The 20,309-nt window shown below is 44.2% G+C and overlaps 1 protein-coding gene across 1 annotated transcript in view; it reads left to right on the top strand.

The window, feature by feature from the left end:
• Positions 1–947: 947 nt before the first annotated feature.
• LOC135521220 (melanin-concentrating hormone receptor 2-like) overlaps positions 948–20,309 on the top strand; it is a 30,985-nt gene continuing 11,623 nt past the window's right edge. Inside the window, exons 1-2 of the mRNA XM_064947150.1 lie at positions 948–1,209; positions 15,009–15,218. Of these exons, the coding sequence (XP_064803222.1) occupies positions 1,013–1,209; positions 15,009–15,218 (407 nt within the window). The 5' untranslated portion in view covers positions 948–1,012. The remainder of the gene's footprint in view (positions 1,210–15,008; positions 15,219–20,309) is intronic.

Below are 20,309 nucleotides of genomic sequence, written 5' to 3'. Positions count from 1 at the left end.
AACCTGCCTGGTCTTTGTGGTTGAAATTCACTACTCGACTGAGGGACCGTACAATTATCTGTATGTGGGGTACAGAGATGAGGTAGTTGTTTTATTCATGTTAAACACTTATTGCACATGACCTTATGATGGGACCTGCTAAGCAAATGTTAACTCCTGAATCTAGTTAGACTTGCTATAACAAAAAGAGTTTGAATGCTTGACTAAAGACATTTCAACTTTCCATTAGTTTGTAAAAATGTCTAAAAACAATTCACTTAACAATTATGGGGTATTGTGTGTAGACCAGTGACCAAAAAAAATAATCTAAATGTAATACATTTCAAATTCAGCTTGTAACACGTGGAAAACGTTTAGGAGTGAATACTTCAAGGCACTGTACAACTCTGACTAGGGAACTCAGGGAGATCCACTACAGAAAATCAGACATAGGCCTACACAATGTATTGACCTTTGGTAGCGTTTTAGACAGCCAGAATGTTGTTGTGCATTTGCACAATGTGTAAAGAGGAAGAACAGTCATTTCACCAGATACATTTTTATTAACACTTAAACGTGTAACATTACATTTGGAAATAGTTGTTATACATAGTCCCCCTGTGAAGAAAAATACAAAGGAACAGTCAGTATTGTTTTGACAACCTTACAGAAAACAAGAAATGTCTAATAATAATGTTTTAATAGTATGTTTGGACAAATAATCTTAATCTTATCTCAAGAGAAAACATCCTGTTATGCTCTGAGAACGTATACAATCTGGTTAATGTGTTCCGTTTGATAAACAGCATACCGAGCATGACCAATGCACATGAGCGTGTATACGGCGTCTGTTCAAACTGCGTGCGTAATGAGCTCTTGGAGTTTCATTGCAAGTCTTCAGGAGAACGTTAGTTCCCACCATTCAGCAGTGATGATTGGAAATTCTTCACCGCCACTTGACCATGGAACAGTATATTTAGTTCAGTTTCAGTAACTCATCACCAGCTCTTGAACGCGTTTTTGCTTTTCCACCATGGACGGACGTGTATTCTGGAATCGGACCTCTCAAATTCTTCTCAATGAATCTTGGGACAATGAGTGCAATGACCATGATCTTTTTTATTATAATTTTGTCCGTCTAACAGAGACCACTATTTTGCCTTCTCTCATTGGAATCCTCTGTTCAACGGGGCTTGTGGGAAACATTCTGGTCTTGGTGACTATCCTAAGGTATGTATCACTGCGTTCCACTGGGCACACTGTTGAATCAAAGTTGTTTCAACATAATTTGTCAACACATTGTGACGCAGCATTAGTGGATTTGAAAAAAAGTTAACCATCTAACTTCAACTAATGTAAACATTGCAATTAAGTTAAAACTTCAACTTAAATGGACAACCTGACTAACGGGTTCATACATCAATCTAATTTCAAGATGATCGTCAGAACCATGTATATGTTGAAATTGCATCAAATTCCATAGACACAGATTTCATCTTATATTGAATGGTTGAAAATTATGTAGAATGTTATACTTGATTACACGTGACCTTTGAATGTTGATAGTAAAAATGGTATGTTTGAATCAATGTAATTGTTTTAACATACCGTCCACCTAGAATAAAGAGGCCTATTGAAATAAAATGTGAAACCATAGTCCAACGATTCCTGCCTGAACAGTGGCTCCTGTTATGAGGGGAAATAAACCTCCGTGAGAACATCGCCCTTAAATGTTAATTGGTTGCGTTTGCGGTTCAATAGGTCTACAATGAATCATTGATATGATGTATTCACATCTCCATCTGAACCATCAAGCAAAGTCAAAGAAACACACTAAAACAAATCAAACTTGAAATGCACCTAAAATAGTTTGCTTTAGCCCTATTCTTCAACTTTGCTTGATGACGTGAACCCACCATATTAATCATTTTGTAGACTACATTTTTTGTTTTGTTTTACATCAATCAACCATCCTTTATATAAAATACAATATCCAAAGATAAAAGTATATTATTCATCTAATGAATTTGGCAGGGCTGGGCTGAGTTTGGAGAAACCTGGTCTACGCAAATGAGTATGGAAGCTCATCAATATCGAAACTGTTTTGACATGATAGCTCAGCTGAAACGAACACCGCTAAGCACAGGACATAGGATCTGGATGATAGACTTGTTCTCACTGAACTGCATTACCCCCCATAACAGTAGGAGTCACTGTTCAGACAGGAATCGTTGGATCCAACGTATTTTCCATGTTGATCCCACGTCACAATACGTTAACAAATGACATTAATTTCAACCAGTGTGTGCCCAGTGGGATCTGGTCACAACAAAGCTAACACTTTTTCTGCAAAAGTTAAGCAGATGGATTTACAAAATGTTATAAATGGTTTAGATGACTAATGAATTTAGAAACATAAAAATGTGTAGTGTCTGGTCGAAAGTAAATATTTGATTCAATAAAAATGTCCCATTGTTAAATTACCTCATGCTAGGTGAGGGGCGCCAGGTAGCCTAGTGGTTAAAGTGTTGGGCCAGTAACCAAAAGGTTGTTAAATTGAATCCCCAGCTGAGGTTAAAAATCTGTCGTTCTGGCCCTGCACAAGGAAGTTAACCCACTGTTCCTAGGCCGTCATTGCAAATAACAATTGGTTCTTAAGACTTGCCTGGTTAAATAATAGTTTGATTAAGATGCCAAACGCTTTTCATTACCAATGTACCCACAGTTGCCTTTTCATTATTTAAGTCAATGCACAAACTGATCTGTTAATGTGCATTGTAAGATCATATGTAATCGCTCATTGTGCAAAATAGGCCTATGCGCTGTTTAACATAACTGTTGTATGAGATGCAGTTTTAATGAACTACTATGTGACATTTTGTTTTTTTACTGAAAGTATGCTCTTTGTAAATCCACATTAAGCGCCCTGGACTGTGGAAAGCCATTTTCCTTCAGTTGGCTGCTTTTAACAATTTGTTACTCGTAATCCATTGCAATCATTGTGGGCGAATTCATTAAATACTTCCTTGTAGTTTTTTCTGAAGAGGATAAATGGGGGGGGGGGGGGCGTTTCAGTCAATCTAATGAGTGTGTGTAGATTAACTATATGGATTGACTGATTATGTGAAGGCATATTTTCTCAACCGCTGTGGCCAACCACCCTATAGATCAGAAATGGGCAACTCCAGTCCTCGAGAGCCTGATTGGTGTCAAACTTTCCCCCCCAGTCCTAAAGCTAACACACCTCTATAAACTAAACAAAAATATAAAACATGCAATAGTATCAATGATTTTACTGAGTTACAGTTCATTAGCCCCTTACAGAAGGAAAAAAAAAAGAAAAGTGGATCAGAAAACCAGTCAGTATCTGGTTGGACCACCATTTGCCAGATGCAGAGTGACATGTCCTCTACAGATTAATTTTAATAGATTTTTACAGGGTGTAGATCAGCTTTAATATAGCTGATGGATTGTGGCGTCCAACAATGTAATTGTCTGCATTTCCAATCCCCATCTTGTTTTTGTAAACGTGTACAGTTGAAGTCAGAAGTTTACATACATTTAAACTTAGTTTCACAATTTCTGACATTTAATCAGAGTTAAAATTCCCTTTCTTTGGTCAGTTAGGATCACCACTTTATTTTAAGAATGTGAAATGTCAAAATAATAGTAGAGAATGGTTTATTTCAGCCATAACATTCCCAGTGGGTCAGAAGTTTACATATACTAATTGATTGTTTGGTAGCATTGCCTTTAAATTGTTTAACTTCGGTCAAACATTTTGGGTAGCATTCCACAAGCTTCCCACAATAAGTTGGGTGATTTTTGGCAGATTCCTCCTGACAGAGCTGGTGTAACTGGGTCAGGTTTGTAGGCCTCCTTGCTCGCACACGCTTTTTCAGTTCTGGCCACAAATTTTCTATAAGATTGAGGTCAGGGCTTAGTGATGTCCACTACAATACCTTGACTTTGTTGTCCTTAAGCCATTTTTTTGCCACAACATTGTAAGTGTGCTTGGGGTCCGTCCTGCAGCAAATCACCCCCACAACATGATACTGCCACCCCCGTGCTTCATGGTTGGGATGGTGTTCTTCCACTTGCAAGTCTCCCCCTTTTTCCTCCAAACATAATGATGGTCATTATGGCCAAACAGTTATATTTTTGTTTCATCAGACCAGAGGACATTTCTCCAAAAAGTATGATCTTTGTCCCCCTGTGCAGTTGCAAACCGTAGTCTGGCTTTTTTATGGCAGTTTTGGAGCAGTGGCTTCTTCCTTGCTGAGGGGCCTTTCAGGTTATGTCGATATAGGACTTGTTTTACTGTGGATATAGATACTTATGTACCTGTTTCCTCCAACATCTTCACAAGGTCCTTTGTTGTTCTAGGATTGATTTGCTCTTTTCGCACCAAAGTAAGTTCATCTCTAGGAGACAGAAAGCGTCTCCTTCCTGAGCGGTATGACAGCTGTGTGGTCCCATGGTGTTTATATTTGCGTACTATTGTTTGTACAGATGAACGTGGTACCTTCAGGCATTTGGAAATTGCTCCCATGGATGAACCAGACGTGTGGAGTGCTATAAAAAAAAATCCTAAGGTCTTGGCTGATTTAATTTGATTTTCCCATGATGTCAAGCAAAGAGGTACTGAGTTTGAAGGTAGGCCTTGAAATACAGCCACACATTCAATTGACTTAAATTATGTCAATTAGCCTATCAGAAGCTTCTAAAGCCATGACATAATTTTCTGGAATTTTCCAAGCTGTTTTGAGGCACAGTCAACTTCATGTATATGTCAACTTCTCACCCACTGGAATTGTGATACAGTGAATTCATCTGTCTGTAAACAATTGTTGGAAAAATGATTTGTCATGCACAAAGTAGATGTCCTAACCGACTTGCCAAAACTATAGTTAACCTGAAATGTGTGGAGTGGTTGAAAAACAAGTTATAATGACTCCAACCTAAGTCTATAAAATATATATTTGCCTTTATTATTTTCCCCTAACCCTACCACCCCTCCCCTAATTGGAGCAAACTAATGGACAAGACTTAGGCTTTTACTTCCAGTTGATACATACATTTTACAGACACAGTATTTTACAAGTTATCCTTTGTTTTTAGTCCTGTCCTTCAGCTACCCTCAACTCCTCCCATCCACCTCCATCCACCTCTGAAGACCCTCCAACTTTTATTTCTATTTGCCATATATTTATCCAACTGTGCGGTTACAAAAGTTCTGAACCTTTCTATTCTTATACTTTGTACATATTGTAAATTAAAGAAACATTGTTGCTTAGAGTTATTGATCAATTGACTAGGACTTTTTATATCACCCAGCAGTGCTATTTTCAGAACCTGCGACCAAAAATAAGCTACATATGGAGAGTACGAAACATTATCTAATGATTGTCTCTTTGCAGCAAAATCTGCAGAGCTGGGATGGTTGAGTCACCCATTCATTATCTATCTAATGTCTATTGGTTGTAACAATTTTTGTTGAAAAACTATTTTGAATATCAGTAAATAAACCATGTGCTATAGAAATCTCTTAAACTATTTTCCTATCTATATGGCACAGCTGTCCATTCTTTGGTCCTTAGATGAACCTATCAGTTCTTCGATGCAGGGCCGACAGACAAATTAACTTTCCCTTCCATACCCCCCTTACATTTTTGCGGTAATTAGTTTAACTTTGAGTAGAGCATACATTTCCATATACGTTTGTTAGCTGCATGTGTGACATAACTAACACCACCAGTCCTATTTATGATATCATTTACAAAAGGTTATACCGTTGTAACTTTTTTTTCAACAAATGTTTTTGTTGTTGTTGATTGATTAGTATATTGGAGTTCTGGTGGATTAAACTGAAATTTTAACCCACTCTCTATGGCTTGTTTTAAAAATAGCGTTATTTTGCAGATCTTTTGGCGGGTCATGTTTCGGAGGACGCATGACTCGACCTTCGCCTCTCCCAAGTCCATTGGTGTGTATTTTTTATTTATTTTAGGGGGTAGATCAGCTTTAATATTGCAGATAGATTGTAATCACTTCCAATCCCCCATATATATTTATTTTCTATCCCCTTGATATTGTTGGATCTGATAGATCTGATGGATAAATAGATTTGCTGATAGTGGACAACCTTGTTTTACTCAACAGTTTAATACTTTGAGAAGTAGCCATTATTTACTATTTTACACCTAGGGCTACTTTACATAACTTTAACCCATTGTTTAAGAAATTCTCCAAAATTGAAATATTCCAGACATTTAAATATAAATTCCAGTTGTACTTTAAACTTTTGGTGCCAGCGAAGATGACATAAGAAAGCAGTCAAGACGACTTGCTTGATTGAGCCTCCGCCATGGATATCTCACTCACTAGGCCAGGATATTTAAGCCTCCATAAAGCCACTAGTTCCAATATATCCATGATTTTACCGCTTTTCCTTCACTCTGCTGTCCAACACTTCCCAAACCATCTCAATTGGGTTGAGGTCGGATGATTGTTGTGGATCCATGCTGGTTAAGTGTGCCTTGAATTCTAAATAAATCAGACTGTCACCAGCAAGCACCCCCACACCACCTCCTCCATGCTTTACGGTGGGAACCACAAATGCGGAGATCAGTAGTTCACCTATTCGGCATTGCACAAAGACAGTGGTTGGGAAACAGATTTCCGCCAGAAATGTCCATTGCTCGTGTTTCTTGGCCCAAGCAGGTCTCTTCTTATTGGTGTCCTTTAGTATGGTTTCTTTGCAGCAATTCGACCATGAAGGCCAGATTCACGCAGTCTCCTCTGAACAGCTGACGTTTTGATGGGTCTGTTACTTTAACTTTTTTGGGCTGCAATTAGAGGTGTAATCTAACCCTGCTCTCACTCAACCCTATCCAGGGCGCGCTCGATCAAGAAGCAAGCCCACAGGCTTTGACTATAGACTCAGATACAAATGTTGCGATGCACAAGGCAAACCACATCATAATAGCCAATTCCACTCAAACGCCAATAAGTCGATCCGTTTTCACCATGAACACAAATGACACATCACGTTGTTGAACAAACACTGAAACAGTTCTGGAGGACTGCTTAACCCATAAGCTAAATAAGTCTGTCTCGACAATATCGCTCATATCTCAATCGTTGTTACATGATCTCAAAAGGACTGTGAACCCAGCTAACCGTCGGTCAAAAACAGAACGATGCGAAACTAAACTTCGTGGTTTCACTCGGACTACCTCGCCTCTCACAATGTGACTCATGCTGAAACTACACCTCCAAAACATATAGCTTGTTCACCCTGTGTATGTTACCAGACTCGAAACTGAACACCTGCTACTCGGAGCAAACTTGATGGATTGTTTGGTCCCACTGATGGATTGGGGTAAAAATATGGTGGTCACAAGTAACCGTGCCATCTCTACTGACTACGCTGTCTTCTCTTAATGCTGGCTACAACATTCATCACCAATGATTTCCTGTCAAAAGGACCCCTTGGGAAAAAGAGGTTGCGACATCTCTTGGTGCAGAATCTGACTCCGATATCTCGTCACATTCAATCAACAAACCTGAGAATATTATTTTCATGATTTCGAGCCAGAACTCTGAGTGAGCAACTTCCCTCCTCAGAGGCATGCAATACTGTAGCTAAGATAAACTTAACTTGTCCTTCAGACACTTTTGCGAGCACCGCGGCCAAAACAAAGCATCAACGTTCAGAGTGTACACGGCTTCCGAAGACACATTTTTTGCTTTAAGGGTGACTGAAACCCCGTACAATGAAACTACCGGTATCAGTCCCGCCACTGAGCCGGTGACTCCAACTGGTGAAACACTGTGCGACTTCACCGAAATATATCCTTGTCTCAGTGTGCAGGTACTGGAACGGTTACCACACAGATGCTGTGGTGAATGGCAGGCCAAGACAGCCTAGGTTATGGCCAATCTACTAACAAAGCTGCTGCCGACAACTTGTACAAAGGGCACAAACCTTGTTTGTGCCTCGGACACCAACCGCTGGTGGGTGGGTCCCGAGACACAAAGGGGGGGTATACAAGCCCAGACCCATGATGAGCCTTGTTGTGGGTGGGGTGCAACACTGTACGAGGCCGCCCGATCAGGAAACAACTCAAGTTGTAAACGTCGCCACGAGAACAGGGGAGCGGACAAGCCCCTCAATGGATTGTTTGGTCCCACTGATGGATTGGGGATAACCATAGAATACATCTGAGATATCACTCTGGTAGATGTCTAGGGTTTGATCATTTCTCATTCATACCTATTTTTGTGCCAGCAAAACTTTTGACCATTATTTGGCAACGATTGTGCACTCATATCGCTGTCCTCTATCTGAACTTGTGTACACATTCGAGTTTGATTTTGTTGACAGTGTCGCCTAGGTTCTGCAGCGGTTTAAGATGGAATTCTTTCACTTCACTTTCAGGATCTTCACCCTCATTTTCTATGATACCAGTAAGTACTGGATTTTTTTCTCTCGCATGGATCAAGTCTTTATTTCAAGTAAGGCTTCTCTCAGAGACATGTTCTCCTTTTTAAGTTATTTAACATCCGTTTCAATAGTATTGCCTGTACCTTTTGAGCTTTTTGTCACTCATTCCTAGCCTCGCCTTCATATCCTTTACTTACAAGTGAACATCATAAAAATCATCTGTCGAGGAATCTTGTAGTTTCTCTTGATGTTTGGTTCTCAATTTTTTCCCTGGATCCTCTCCGACATCTTTTGGCCTTGACTGCGTTCGTAGTATTTATCAATACATTTCTCTAGCCTTATGTTTTTTGGGGTTATTATCCAGCTTGAATGTTATTACCCACAAGTAAATAGATCAGTGTAGTGCTAATATTTAGTCAGTTTTAGAGAGATTGAATATTCCGCTCTCTTCTGTCCTTTCTAGAATTACCAAACAAGAGATTGAGGTCAGCTGATACCTCAATGGGTGACATGTCTGGTGAGTGTGCAGGCCATGAAAGAACTGGGAAATTTTCAGCTTCAAGAAGTTTTGTACAGATCCTTGCAACATTGGGCCATGCACTATAATGTTGAAACATTAGGTGATGGCTGCGGATGAATGAACGACAATAGGCCTCAGGATCTCATCACGACATCTCTGTGCATTCAAATTGACGTCGATAAAATGCATTTGTGTTCGTTGTCTGTCGCTTATGCCTGCCCATACCGTAACCCCAATGCCACCATGGGGCACTCTGGTCACAACTTTGACATCAGCAAACCACTCACCCACATGATACCATACATGCCATGCCGTCTGCCCAGTACAATTGAAACCGGGATTCATCCGTGAAGAGCACACTTCTGCCATTGGCCATCGAAGGTGAGCATTGTCCAATGAAGTCTGTTACGATGCAGAACTGCAGTCAGGTCAAGACTCTAGTGAGGACAACAAGCACACAGATTAGCTTCCCTAAGACGGTTTCTGACAGTCTGTGCAGAAATTCTTAATTGTGCAAACCCACAGTTTCATCAGCTGTCTGGGTGGATGGTTTCAGACGATCCCACAGGTGAAAAAGCCAGAGGAGGTCCTGGGCTGGCATGGTTACATGTAGTCTGCGGTTGTGAGGCCGTTTGGATGTACTGCCAAAGTCTAAAATTATGTTGAGGTTATGCAACCTGGTGTCAGACTCGGCATAAGTCTCGGTACATTTAAATCCAGGATACTGAAATTAGTATGATATGTTACGTTTGGTATGGTTACATAAGATAGAGAGTTATAACAGGAACGTCTAGCAACCGAAAGGTTGTGAGTTCAAATCTCAATATGGGCAACTTCAATATGTTTAGTAACCTTTCACTACTGTTTAGCTACCTTGCAAATACTTAGCATGTTAGCTAACCCTTCCCCTAACCTTAACCTTTTTAGTTAACCCTGCACCTAACCTTAACCCTTTAACCTTACTCCGAAACTTAACTGTAACCCCTAGCCTAGCTAAAATTAGCAATCTAGCTAATATTATTAGCAACCTAGCCAGAATTTGTAATATAAACATTTTTCAAATTCGTAACATTGTAATTCATAACATATCATACTAAATGGAGTGTCTTGGAGGTCCGTTCAGAATAATATGAAATTCTCTGAGACCAGATTCCCTTATGCAGCGTGGTAAGCGTTCATCATTATATTAATAAACTGAACACTAAATACAACCAGGAACAAAAGAAACAGCTCCGTCAGGTGCAAAACACACTAAACAGAAAATAACTACCCACAACCCATAGTGGGAAAACAGGCTGCCTAAGTATGGTTCTCAATCAGAGAAAACGATAACCAGCTGCCTCTGATTGGGAACCATACCAGCCCTAAACATAGAAACACAACAGCGAGACATACAACATAGAATACCCACCCACATCACACCCTGACCAAACTAAAAATTGAAACATACAAAGCAATCTACGGTCAGGGTGTGACAGTACCCCCCCCCCGAAAGGTGCGGACTCCGGCCGCAAAACCTAAACCCATAGGGGAGGGTCTGATGGGCATCTGTCTGTGGTGGCGGCTCTGGCGCGGGACGTGGACCCCACTCCACCATAGTCTTGGCCCACTTAAGTGGCACCTTTGGAGCACCGCCGACCTCAGACTGGGGACCCTTGCAGCGAGCCCCGAATAGACGGGAAACTCCGGCAGCGCCTGACTGACGGGCGGCCCCGGCAGCGCCCGACTGACAGGCGGCTCCGGCAGCTCCTGACTGACGGCCGGACAGGAGGGAGACTCTGGAAGCGCCGGACAGGAGGGAGACTCTGGAAGCGCCGGACAGGAGGGAGACTCTGGAAGCGCCGGACAGGAGGGAGACTCTGGAAGCGCCGGACAGGAGGGAGACTCTGGAAGCGCCGGACAGGAGGGAGACTCTGGAAGCGCCGGACAGGAGGGAGACTCTGGAAGCGCCGGACAGGAGGGAGACTCTGGAAGCGCCGGACAGGAGGGAGACTCTGGAAGCGCCGGACAGGAGGGAGACTCTGGAAGCGCCGGACAGGAGGGAGACTCTGGAAGCGCCGGACAGGAGGGAGACTCTGGAAGCGCCGGACAGGAGGGAGACTCTGGAAGCGCCGGACAGGAGGGAGACTCTGGAAGCGCCGGACAGGAGGGAGACTCTGGAAGCGCCGGACAGGAGGGAGACTCTGGAAGCGCCGGACAGGAGGGAGACTCTGGAAGCGCCGGACAGGAGGGAGACTCTGGAAGCGCCGGACAGGAGGGAGACTCTGGAAGCGCCGGACAGGAGGGAGACTCTGGAAGCGCCGGACAGGAGGGAGACTCTGGAAGCGCCGGACAGGAGGGAGACTCTGGAAGCGCCGGACAGGAGGGAGACTCTGGAAGCGCCGGACAGGAGGGAGACTCTGGAAGCGCCGGACAGGAGGGAGACTCTGGAAGCGCCGGACAGGAGGGAGACTCTGGAAGCGCCGGACAGGAGGGAGACTCTGGAAGCGCCGGACAGGAGGGAGCACCTGGAGGGAGGAGATGGAGAGACAGCCTGGTGCGTGGGGCTGCCACAGGAGGCCTGGTGCATGGAGGAGGCACCGGATGGACCGGACCGTGGAGGCGCACTGGAGGTCTCGAGCACCGAGCCTGCACAACCTGTCCTGGCTGGATACTCCCCGTACCCTGGCCAGTGCGGTGGGGTGGAACAGACCGCACTGGGCTGTGCTGGCGAACCAGGGACACCGTGCGTAGGGCTAGTGCCATATAACACGGGCCGAGGAGACGCACTGGAGACCAGATGCGCTGAGCCGGCTTCATTGCTCCTGGCTTGATGCCCACTCTAGCCCGGCCGATACGAGGAGCTGCGATGGACACAGTGCGCCTCACGGCATAACACGGTACCTGCCCGGCCCACCTCTCACCACGGTAAGCACGGGGAGTTGGCTCAGGTCTCCTACCTGACTTAGCCACACTCCCCGTGTGGCAACCCCCAAGAAATCTTTGGGGCTGCCTCTCGGGCTTCCTTGCCAGCCGTGTTCCCTCAAAGCGCTGGCTCCCTTTACCTGCTGCCTCCACTCTCCTGGCTGTTCCCATGGGAGGCAATCCCTTCCAGCCAGGATCTCCTTCCATGTGTAGAAACCCTTCCCGTCCAGAATGTCCTCCCATGTCCATGAGTCCATTCCACGCTGCTCCTGGTTACCACGCTGCTTGGTCCTTTTTTGGTGGGTAGTTCTGTAACGACTGTTAGAAGGAGAAGATGAGGACCAAGATGCAGCGTAAGTGTTAATCAAATCAAATCAAAATCAAATTTATTTATATAGCCCTTCGTACATCAGCTGATATCTCAAAGTGCTGTACAGAAACCCAGCCTAAAACCCCAAACAGCAAGCAATGCAGGTGTAGAAGCATGGTGGTTAGGAAAAACTCCCTATCTAGGAAGAAACCTAGAGAGGAACCAGGCTATGTGGGGTGGCCAGTCCTCTTCTGGCTGTGCCGGGTAGAGATTATAACAGAACATGGCCAAGATGTTCAAATGTTCATAAATGACCAGCATGGTCGAATAATAATAAGGCAGAACAGTTGAAACTGGAGCAGCAGCACGGCCAGGTGGACTGGGGACAGCAAGGAGTCATCATGTCAGTTAGTCCTGGGGCATGGTCCTAGGGCTCAGGTCCTCCGAGAGAGAGAAAGAAAGAGAATTGGAGAGAGCATATGTGGGGTGGCCAGTCCTCTTCCGGCTGTGCCGGGTGGAGATTATAACAGAACATGGCCAAGATGTTCAAATGTTCATAAATGACCAGCATGGTCGAATAATAATAAGGCAGAACAGTTGAAACTGGAGGAGCAGCACGGCCAGGTGGACTGGGGACAGCAAGGAGTCATCATGTCAGGTAGTCCTGGGGCATGGTCCTAGGGCTCAGGTCCTCCGAGAGAGAGAAGGAGAGAATTAGAGAACGCACACTTAGATTCACACAGGACACCGAATTGGACAGGAGAAGTACTCCAGATATAACAAACTGACCCCAGCCCCCCGACACATAAACTACTGCAGCATAAATACTGGAGGCTGAGACAGGAGGGGTCAGGAGACACTGTGGCCCCATCCGAGGACACCCCCGGACAGGGCCAAACAGGAAGGATATAACCCCACCCACTTTGCCAAAGCACAGCCCCCACACCACTAGAGGGATAGCTCATCATTATATTAATAAACTGAACACTAAATACAACCAGGAACAAAAGAAACAAAGAAACAGCTCCGTCAGGTGCAAAACACTAAACAGAAAATAACTACCCACACCCATAGTGGGAAAACAGGCTGCCCAACGATAACCAGCTGCCTCTGATTGGGAACCATACCAGGCCTAAACATAGAAACACAACACCTAGACTTACAACATAGAATACCCACCCACATCACACCCTGACCAAACTAAAAATAGAAACATACAAAGCAATCTACAGTCAGGGCGTGACGGGCATTGTGTTGTTTGACAAAACTGCACATTTTAGAATGGCCTTTTATTGTCCTCACCTGTATAATGATCACACTGTTTAATCAGATTCACCTGTCAGATTCACCTGTCAGGTGGATGGATTATCTTTGCAAAGGAGAAGCGCTCACTGAAAGGGAATTAACCAAATTTGTGCCCGGAATTTGAGAGAAATACGTTTTTTGTGTGTTTGGAAAATTTCTGGGATATTTTATTTCAGCTCATGAAGCATTGTACCAACACTTTACCTGTTGTGTTTGTAGTTTTGTTCAGTATAACTGCATTCTAAACTGAAGACCATGATTAGTTGATTATTGTGTGTCAGGATCAGGATTTGCACTTCCCGGCTTACAGCTACAGAAAGTCAGAGATATGGAACTCAGTGGAGAGTGACAGTAATAACATCGAGCAATCAAACATTAAAGGCATTCTCCGGGGGATCTCACTTCACCGGACTGTACGTGTACCACTGCAGCACAAATTGGATGTGTTATCACTATATTTGCTCAATGTTAAATCAAATCAAATAAAAGTTGGTGTCAGCAGGTCCTTTCGGTCAGTGTTTCCCAAATCCAGTCCTCGAGTACACATCACAGTACACATTTCTGTGGTGGCCCCGGACCAGCACACCTGATTCAATTAATCACCAAGCCTTCAATGACTTGAATCAGGTGAGTTTGTCCAGGTCTTACAACAAAAATGTGTGCTGTTGGGGTACTCAAGGACTGGAGTTGGGAAACACTGCTTAAGGTGGAACAATTTACTTGAAAAGCAATCCTAAAGATCCCATTACCCGGCTGTGTGTACACTGATTGTAGATGTCCTTTCCATTTCCATACAGAGAGTCTTTGAAGCAAGACCTTTGATTTAACCAGTCAATAAAATCAAATGCAGTGCATATTGGGATGTTCCCATGAGGGGAACCAAAGGGTAGAGTGAGGACCTCAGGCCACATGATAAAATAAGTTGAAAGGTGATGGTCAGGAGCCACTAGAGGACAGATGGCACAATTATGACTCTTTTGATAACTTTATTTTAAATCTTGCTCCACTGGGGTTTGTTAACTATAAAATAAAGGTTGTGAAGGAATCATCTCAAAACACAGCCCTACAATGTGACCTTATGCATTAAGCAGATTGGAGTTCCTTACTTTAACTTCTTAAGGGCAGCTCTGCCTTAAGAACATAAACTAATGCAATTAGCTGTGTTTAGGAAATAAAGGTGATTGGTTGAGTTTAGGCAAGTAATTCCAATTGGTTGAGGTTTGGGTTAGGCTAAGATTACATAAGACATTTGATTGGCTAAGTGTACTGTTGCGAAGGGTTGTGTGGCGAACAAGCATGCTTGTGTATGAAAATGTGAATGTTAATGACATCCTCCACCAACACGCACCACCACCAACCAATCTACCATTCTTTCTGCCCCTTGAGGCAGAACAGCCCTCAAAACAAAATTGAACAAGCACAGATTGTTGCTTTGTTATTAGATGTGATAAGTGTGCAGTAGTTATGCAGTCCACTATTGTTCGTTCTGAATGTATTAAACACAGAGTACAGACAGTGTTGAGATGTGTGTTATTTTACAGGACCACAAAGAAGACCGTTCCAGACGTATACATCTGTAACCTGGCCGTGGCTGATGTGGTCCACGTGACGGTCATGCCCTTCCTGATCCACCAGTGGGCCCGGGGGGGGCACTGGGTGTTTGGCAGCACCCTCTGCACCATCATCACCTCCCTGGACAACTGCAATCAGGTGGCCTGTGCAGCCGTCATGACCGCTGTCAGCCTGGACAGGTGAGTAATATGATATGGGAGTCAGTTTGCCTTGTGCTCTGTTGCCTGTTGGCAATACCCAGTTGGCAATAGAGCACAGCTAGGAGACCGGCACATAAAAACACCAAAATTACAATTAAGTAATCCATTTCTGTCCTAAGCACAGATCTTCACATTTTCATATTTGGATCATGTCCTTGCATGCCATGCACTGAGTATGTAATCAGACACTTCATTCGATTCTGATCATAATTGGGGAGTTGACTTTGCCAAGCTGTTGAAGGTTAAATGTCTCAGTAGTGGAAAAAGGTGTATAGTCCGTTCAAATCAAAGTTTATTGGTTGCGTACACAGATTTGCAGATGTTATCGCAGGTGCAGTGAAATGCTTATGTTTCGACGGTGCAGTAATATCTAGTACCAAATATCCAAAAAGAAAAACAATTCTAAAAAAGAAATTAAGAGATCAGAACGAGCAATGTCTGAAATATAAATAAACTCAGCAAAAAAAACTCAGGACCCTGTCTTTCAAAGAAAATTTCTAAAAATCCGAATAACTTCACAGATCTTCATTGTAAAGGGTTTAAACACTGTTTCCCAATGCTTGTTCAATGAGCCATAAACAATAATGAACATGCACCTGTGGAACGGTCGTTAAGACACTAACAACTTACAGACAGTAGGCAATTAAAGTCACTGTTATGAAAACTTAGGACACTAAAGAAGCTTTTCTACGGACTCTGAAAAACACCAAAAGAAAGATGCCACGGGTCCCTGCTCATCTGCGTGAACGTGCCTTAGGCATGCTGCAAGGAGGCATGAGGACTGCAGATGTGGCCAGGGCAATACATTGTAATGTCCGTACTGTGAGACACCTAAGGCAGCGCTAGAGGAAGACAGGACGGACAGCTGATCGTCCTCGCAGTGGCAGACCATGTGTAACAACACCTTCACAGGATCGGTACATCCGAACATCACACCTGCGGGACAGGTACAGGATGGAAACGACAACTGCCCAAGTTACACCAGGAACGCGCAATCCCTCCATCAGTGCTCAGACTGTTCGCAATAGGCTGAGAGAGGCTGGACTGAGGGCTTGTAGGCCTGTTGTAAGCCTAGACATTACCGGCAACAACGTTGCCTATGGGCACAAACCCACCTTTGCTGGACCAAACAGGACTGGCAAAAAGTGCTCTTCACTGAAGAGGTGTGGTTTTGTCTACCCAGGGGTGATGGTTGGATTCGCGTTTATCGTCGAAGGAATGAGCATTACACCGAGGCCTGTACTCTGGAGCGGGATCGATTTGGAGGTGGAGGGTCCGTCATGGTCTGGGGTCTTTCTACTCTCTCCAGATGAAATCTTGCGACTCGTGAGGTCCAAAATGGCCAGAGTCGCTCCCCTCCTCAAGAAACAAACACTTGAGCCCTCTGATGAAGAAATGACAGGCTGGTATCCGTTCTTTTTTTCCCAAAACAGTTGAGCGTGTTTTCTCTGACCAACCCGCTCACTGGCTCTCTCAGAACAATCTTCTTTACCCTAACCAGTCAGGCTTCAAGACGGGTCATTCAACTGAGACGGCTCTTCTGTGTCACGGAGACTGCCAATCGAACCCAAACACTGCCAATCCTGACTCTCTCTCCTCTGTTCTCATCCTCCTAGATCTATCCGCTGCCTTCGACACCGTGAACCATGGTCCCGTGTGGCTCAGTTGTTAGAGCATGGCACTTGCAACGCCAGGGTTGTGGGTTTGATTCGCACGGGGGACCAGTATGAATTAAAATGTATGCACTCACTACTGTAAATTGCTCTGGATACGAGTGTTTGCTTAATTATTAAAATATAAACATAATCCTCTTCTCCACCATCTCAGACGCTGCACATTCTTGGATTGTATCCTGGCAGGCCGCTCCCACCAGGTGACGTGGAGAAGATCTGTGCCTGCATCACGTACTCTCACTACTGGGGTCCTTTAGGGCATGGTTCTAGGCCCTGTCCTCTTCTCTCTATACACCAAGTCACTTGGCTCTGTCATATCCTCTGTCATTTTAATAGGCTGTCATTGTAAGTAAGAATTTGTTCTGTTCTGGCTTGCCTAGTTAAATAACGGTTAAATAAAAATCCTCACAGGGTCTCCCCTATCATTGCTCTGCGGATGACACTCAGGTGGCGACACACATCTCTGCTTGCCAGGCAGATCTCGCAGCTAGGTTGTCGGCCACCACCTCAACCTCGACAAGACAGACGTGCTCTTCCTCCTGGGGAGGTCCTGCTCACTCCAAGACCTCTCCATCATGGTTGACTCCACAGTGTACCCCTTCCGGAGAGCAAAGAACCTTGGCGTGACCCTGGATAACACTGTTATTCTCTGCATACATCAAAGCAGTGACTCACTCCTTCAGGTTCATGCTCTGCAATATCTGTAGAATCCGATCCTTCCTCACATGATAAGTGGCGCAGGTCCTAATACAGGCACTTTTTATCTTCCATCTGGACTTCTGCATTTCGCTGTTGGCTAGGAACTCATGCCATCAAACCCCTGCAACTTATCCAGAATGCCGCAGCACGTCTAGTGTTCAATCTTCCCAAGTTCTCCCATGTCACCCCTCTCCTCCGCACACTCCACTGGCTTCCAGTCGAAGCTCACATCCACTACAAGACCATGGTACTGGCCTACGGAGCAGTAAGAGGAACTGCCCCTCCCTAGGCTCTGCTCAAACCCTACACCCCAACCCGAGTACTCCAGCCACCACGGGTCTTTTGTAAACTACCAGCACTGACTTTGTTGATAGCTACTTCAAATGTGGATGGGGCGTGTTCTCTGCTCTCTCCTGTAGTCCACGATCAGCTCCTTTGTTGACATTGATTGAGAGGTTATTTTCCTGGCACTACTCTGCCTGGGCTCTCACCTCCTACCGCTTGGCTGTCTCGTTGTTGGTAATCAGGCTGTTGTGTTGTCTGCAAACTTGATGATTGAATTGGAGACATGCATTGCCACGCAGTCATGAGTCAACAGGGAGTACAGGAGGGGACTGAGCATGCACTCCTGTGGGGACCACGTGTTGAGGGTCAGTGTGGGGGAGGTGCTGTTGCCTACCTTCACCTCTTGGGGTCGGCCCGCCAGGAAGTTTATGGCCCAGTTGCACAGGGAGGGGTTCAGACTCAGGGTCCTGTGCTTAGTGATGATCTTGCAAGACACGATGGTGTTGACGGCTGAGCTCTAGTCAATGAACAGCATTCTTACATAGGTATCCCCCCCCAAACCCTCTTTTACACTACTGTTACTCTCTGTTTATCATATATGCATAGTCACTTTAACCATATCTACATGTACATACTACCACAATCAGCCCGACTAACCAGTGCCTGTATATAGCCTCGCTACTGTTATTTTTACAGTTTCTTTTCTTTCTTTATTTTCCTATAGTTCGCCTAATACCTTTTTTGCACTGTTATAGCCTATAGATATGCATTTCACTGTAAGGTCTACTACACCTGTTGTATTCGGCGCATGTGACAATAAAACTTTGATTTGATTTATTAATCTTGTCCAGGTGGGATAGGGCAGTGCAATGGTGATCGCGTCATTCGTGAATCTGTTTGGGCGTTATGCAAATTGTGGTGGGTTCAGGTGTCAGGTAAGTTGGAGGTGATATGAAGGGTGCCGTCTTTCTGTGTCCTGACACTCTTTGTGGTCACCAAAGATCCCATTGCATTATCGGAAGAGTACAGGTGTTAACCCTGGTGCCCTGGCTAAATTTGCAATCTGACCCTCATTTTTTTATTTTTTTTTATTTTACCTTTATTTAACCAGGCAAGTCAGTTAAGAACAAATTCTTATTTTCAATGACGGCCTGGGAACAGTGGGTTAACTGCCTGTTCAGGGGCAGAACGACAGAGTTGTACCTTGTCAGATCGGGGGTTTGAACTTGCAACCTTCCGGTTACTAGTCCAACGCTCTAACCACTAGCCTACCCTGCCGCCTCATACCGTCATTGCCAACTAATCATCTCCAACTCCAAATTGGCTCATTCCCTCTCCCCCCTATAAGTTTCCCCCAGGTTGTTGCCGTAAATGAGAATGTGTTCTCAGTCAATTTTCCTGAAAAAATAATATATATATACACACATACATCTATATGGTTGAAGTCGGAAGTTTACATCCACTTAGGTTGGAGTCATTAAAACTTGTTTTTCAACCACTTCACAACTTTATTGTCAACAAACTAGTATTGGCAAGTTGGTTAGGACATAAACTTTGTGCATGACACAATACATTTTTCCAACAATTGTTTAGAGAGAGAGTGAATTTTAAGTTCAATAATCTATCACAATTCCAGCTAGTCAGAAGTTTACATACACTAAGTTGACTGTGCCTTTAAACAATTGGAGGTGTACCTGTGGATGGATTTCAAGGCCTACCTTCAAACTCAGTGCCTCTTTGCTTGACATCATGGGAAAATCAAAGTAAAAAATTGTATACCTCCACAAGTCTGGTTCATCCTTGGGAGCAATTTCCAAACGCCTGAAGGTAACACGTTCATCTGTACAAACAATAGTACGCAACTATAAACACCGTGGGACCACGCAGCCGTCATACCGCTCAGGAAGGAGACGCGTTCTGTCTCCTAGTGATGAACGTACTTTGGTGCAAATCAATCCCAGAACAACAGCAATGGACCGTGTGAAGATGCTGGAGGAAACAGGTAATATCCACAGTTAAATGAGTCCTATATCGACATAACCTGAAAGGCCGCTCATCAAGAAAGATGCCTGCTTTGCTGAACGAGGGACTGGTGCACTTCACATAATAGATGGCATCATGAGGATGAAAATGATGTGGATATATTGAAGCAACATCTCAAGACATCTGCCAGGAAGTTAATGCTTGGTCGCAAATGGGTCTTCCAAATGGACAATGACCCCAAGCATACTTCAAAGTTGTGGCAAAATGGCTTAAGGACAACAAAGTCAATGTATTGGAGTGGCCATCACAAAGCCCTGACCTCAATCCTATAGAAAATGTGTGGGCAGAACTGAAAAAGTGTGCGTGAGCAAGGAGGCCTACAACCTGACTCCGTTACACCAGCTCTGTCAGGAGGAATGGGCCAAAATTC

The sequence above is a fragment of the Oncorhynchus masou genome, chromosome 29, assembly GCF_036934945.1.
Source record: "Oncorhynchus masou masou isolate Uvic2021 chromosome 29, UVic_Omas_1.1, whole genome shotgun sequence".
Lineage (NCBI taxonomy): Eukaryota > Metazoa > Chordata > Actinopteri > Salmoniformes > Salmonidae > Oncorhynchus > Oncorhynchus masou.
This window is presented reverse-complemented; position numbering and strand designations above follow the sequence as displayed.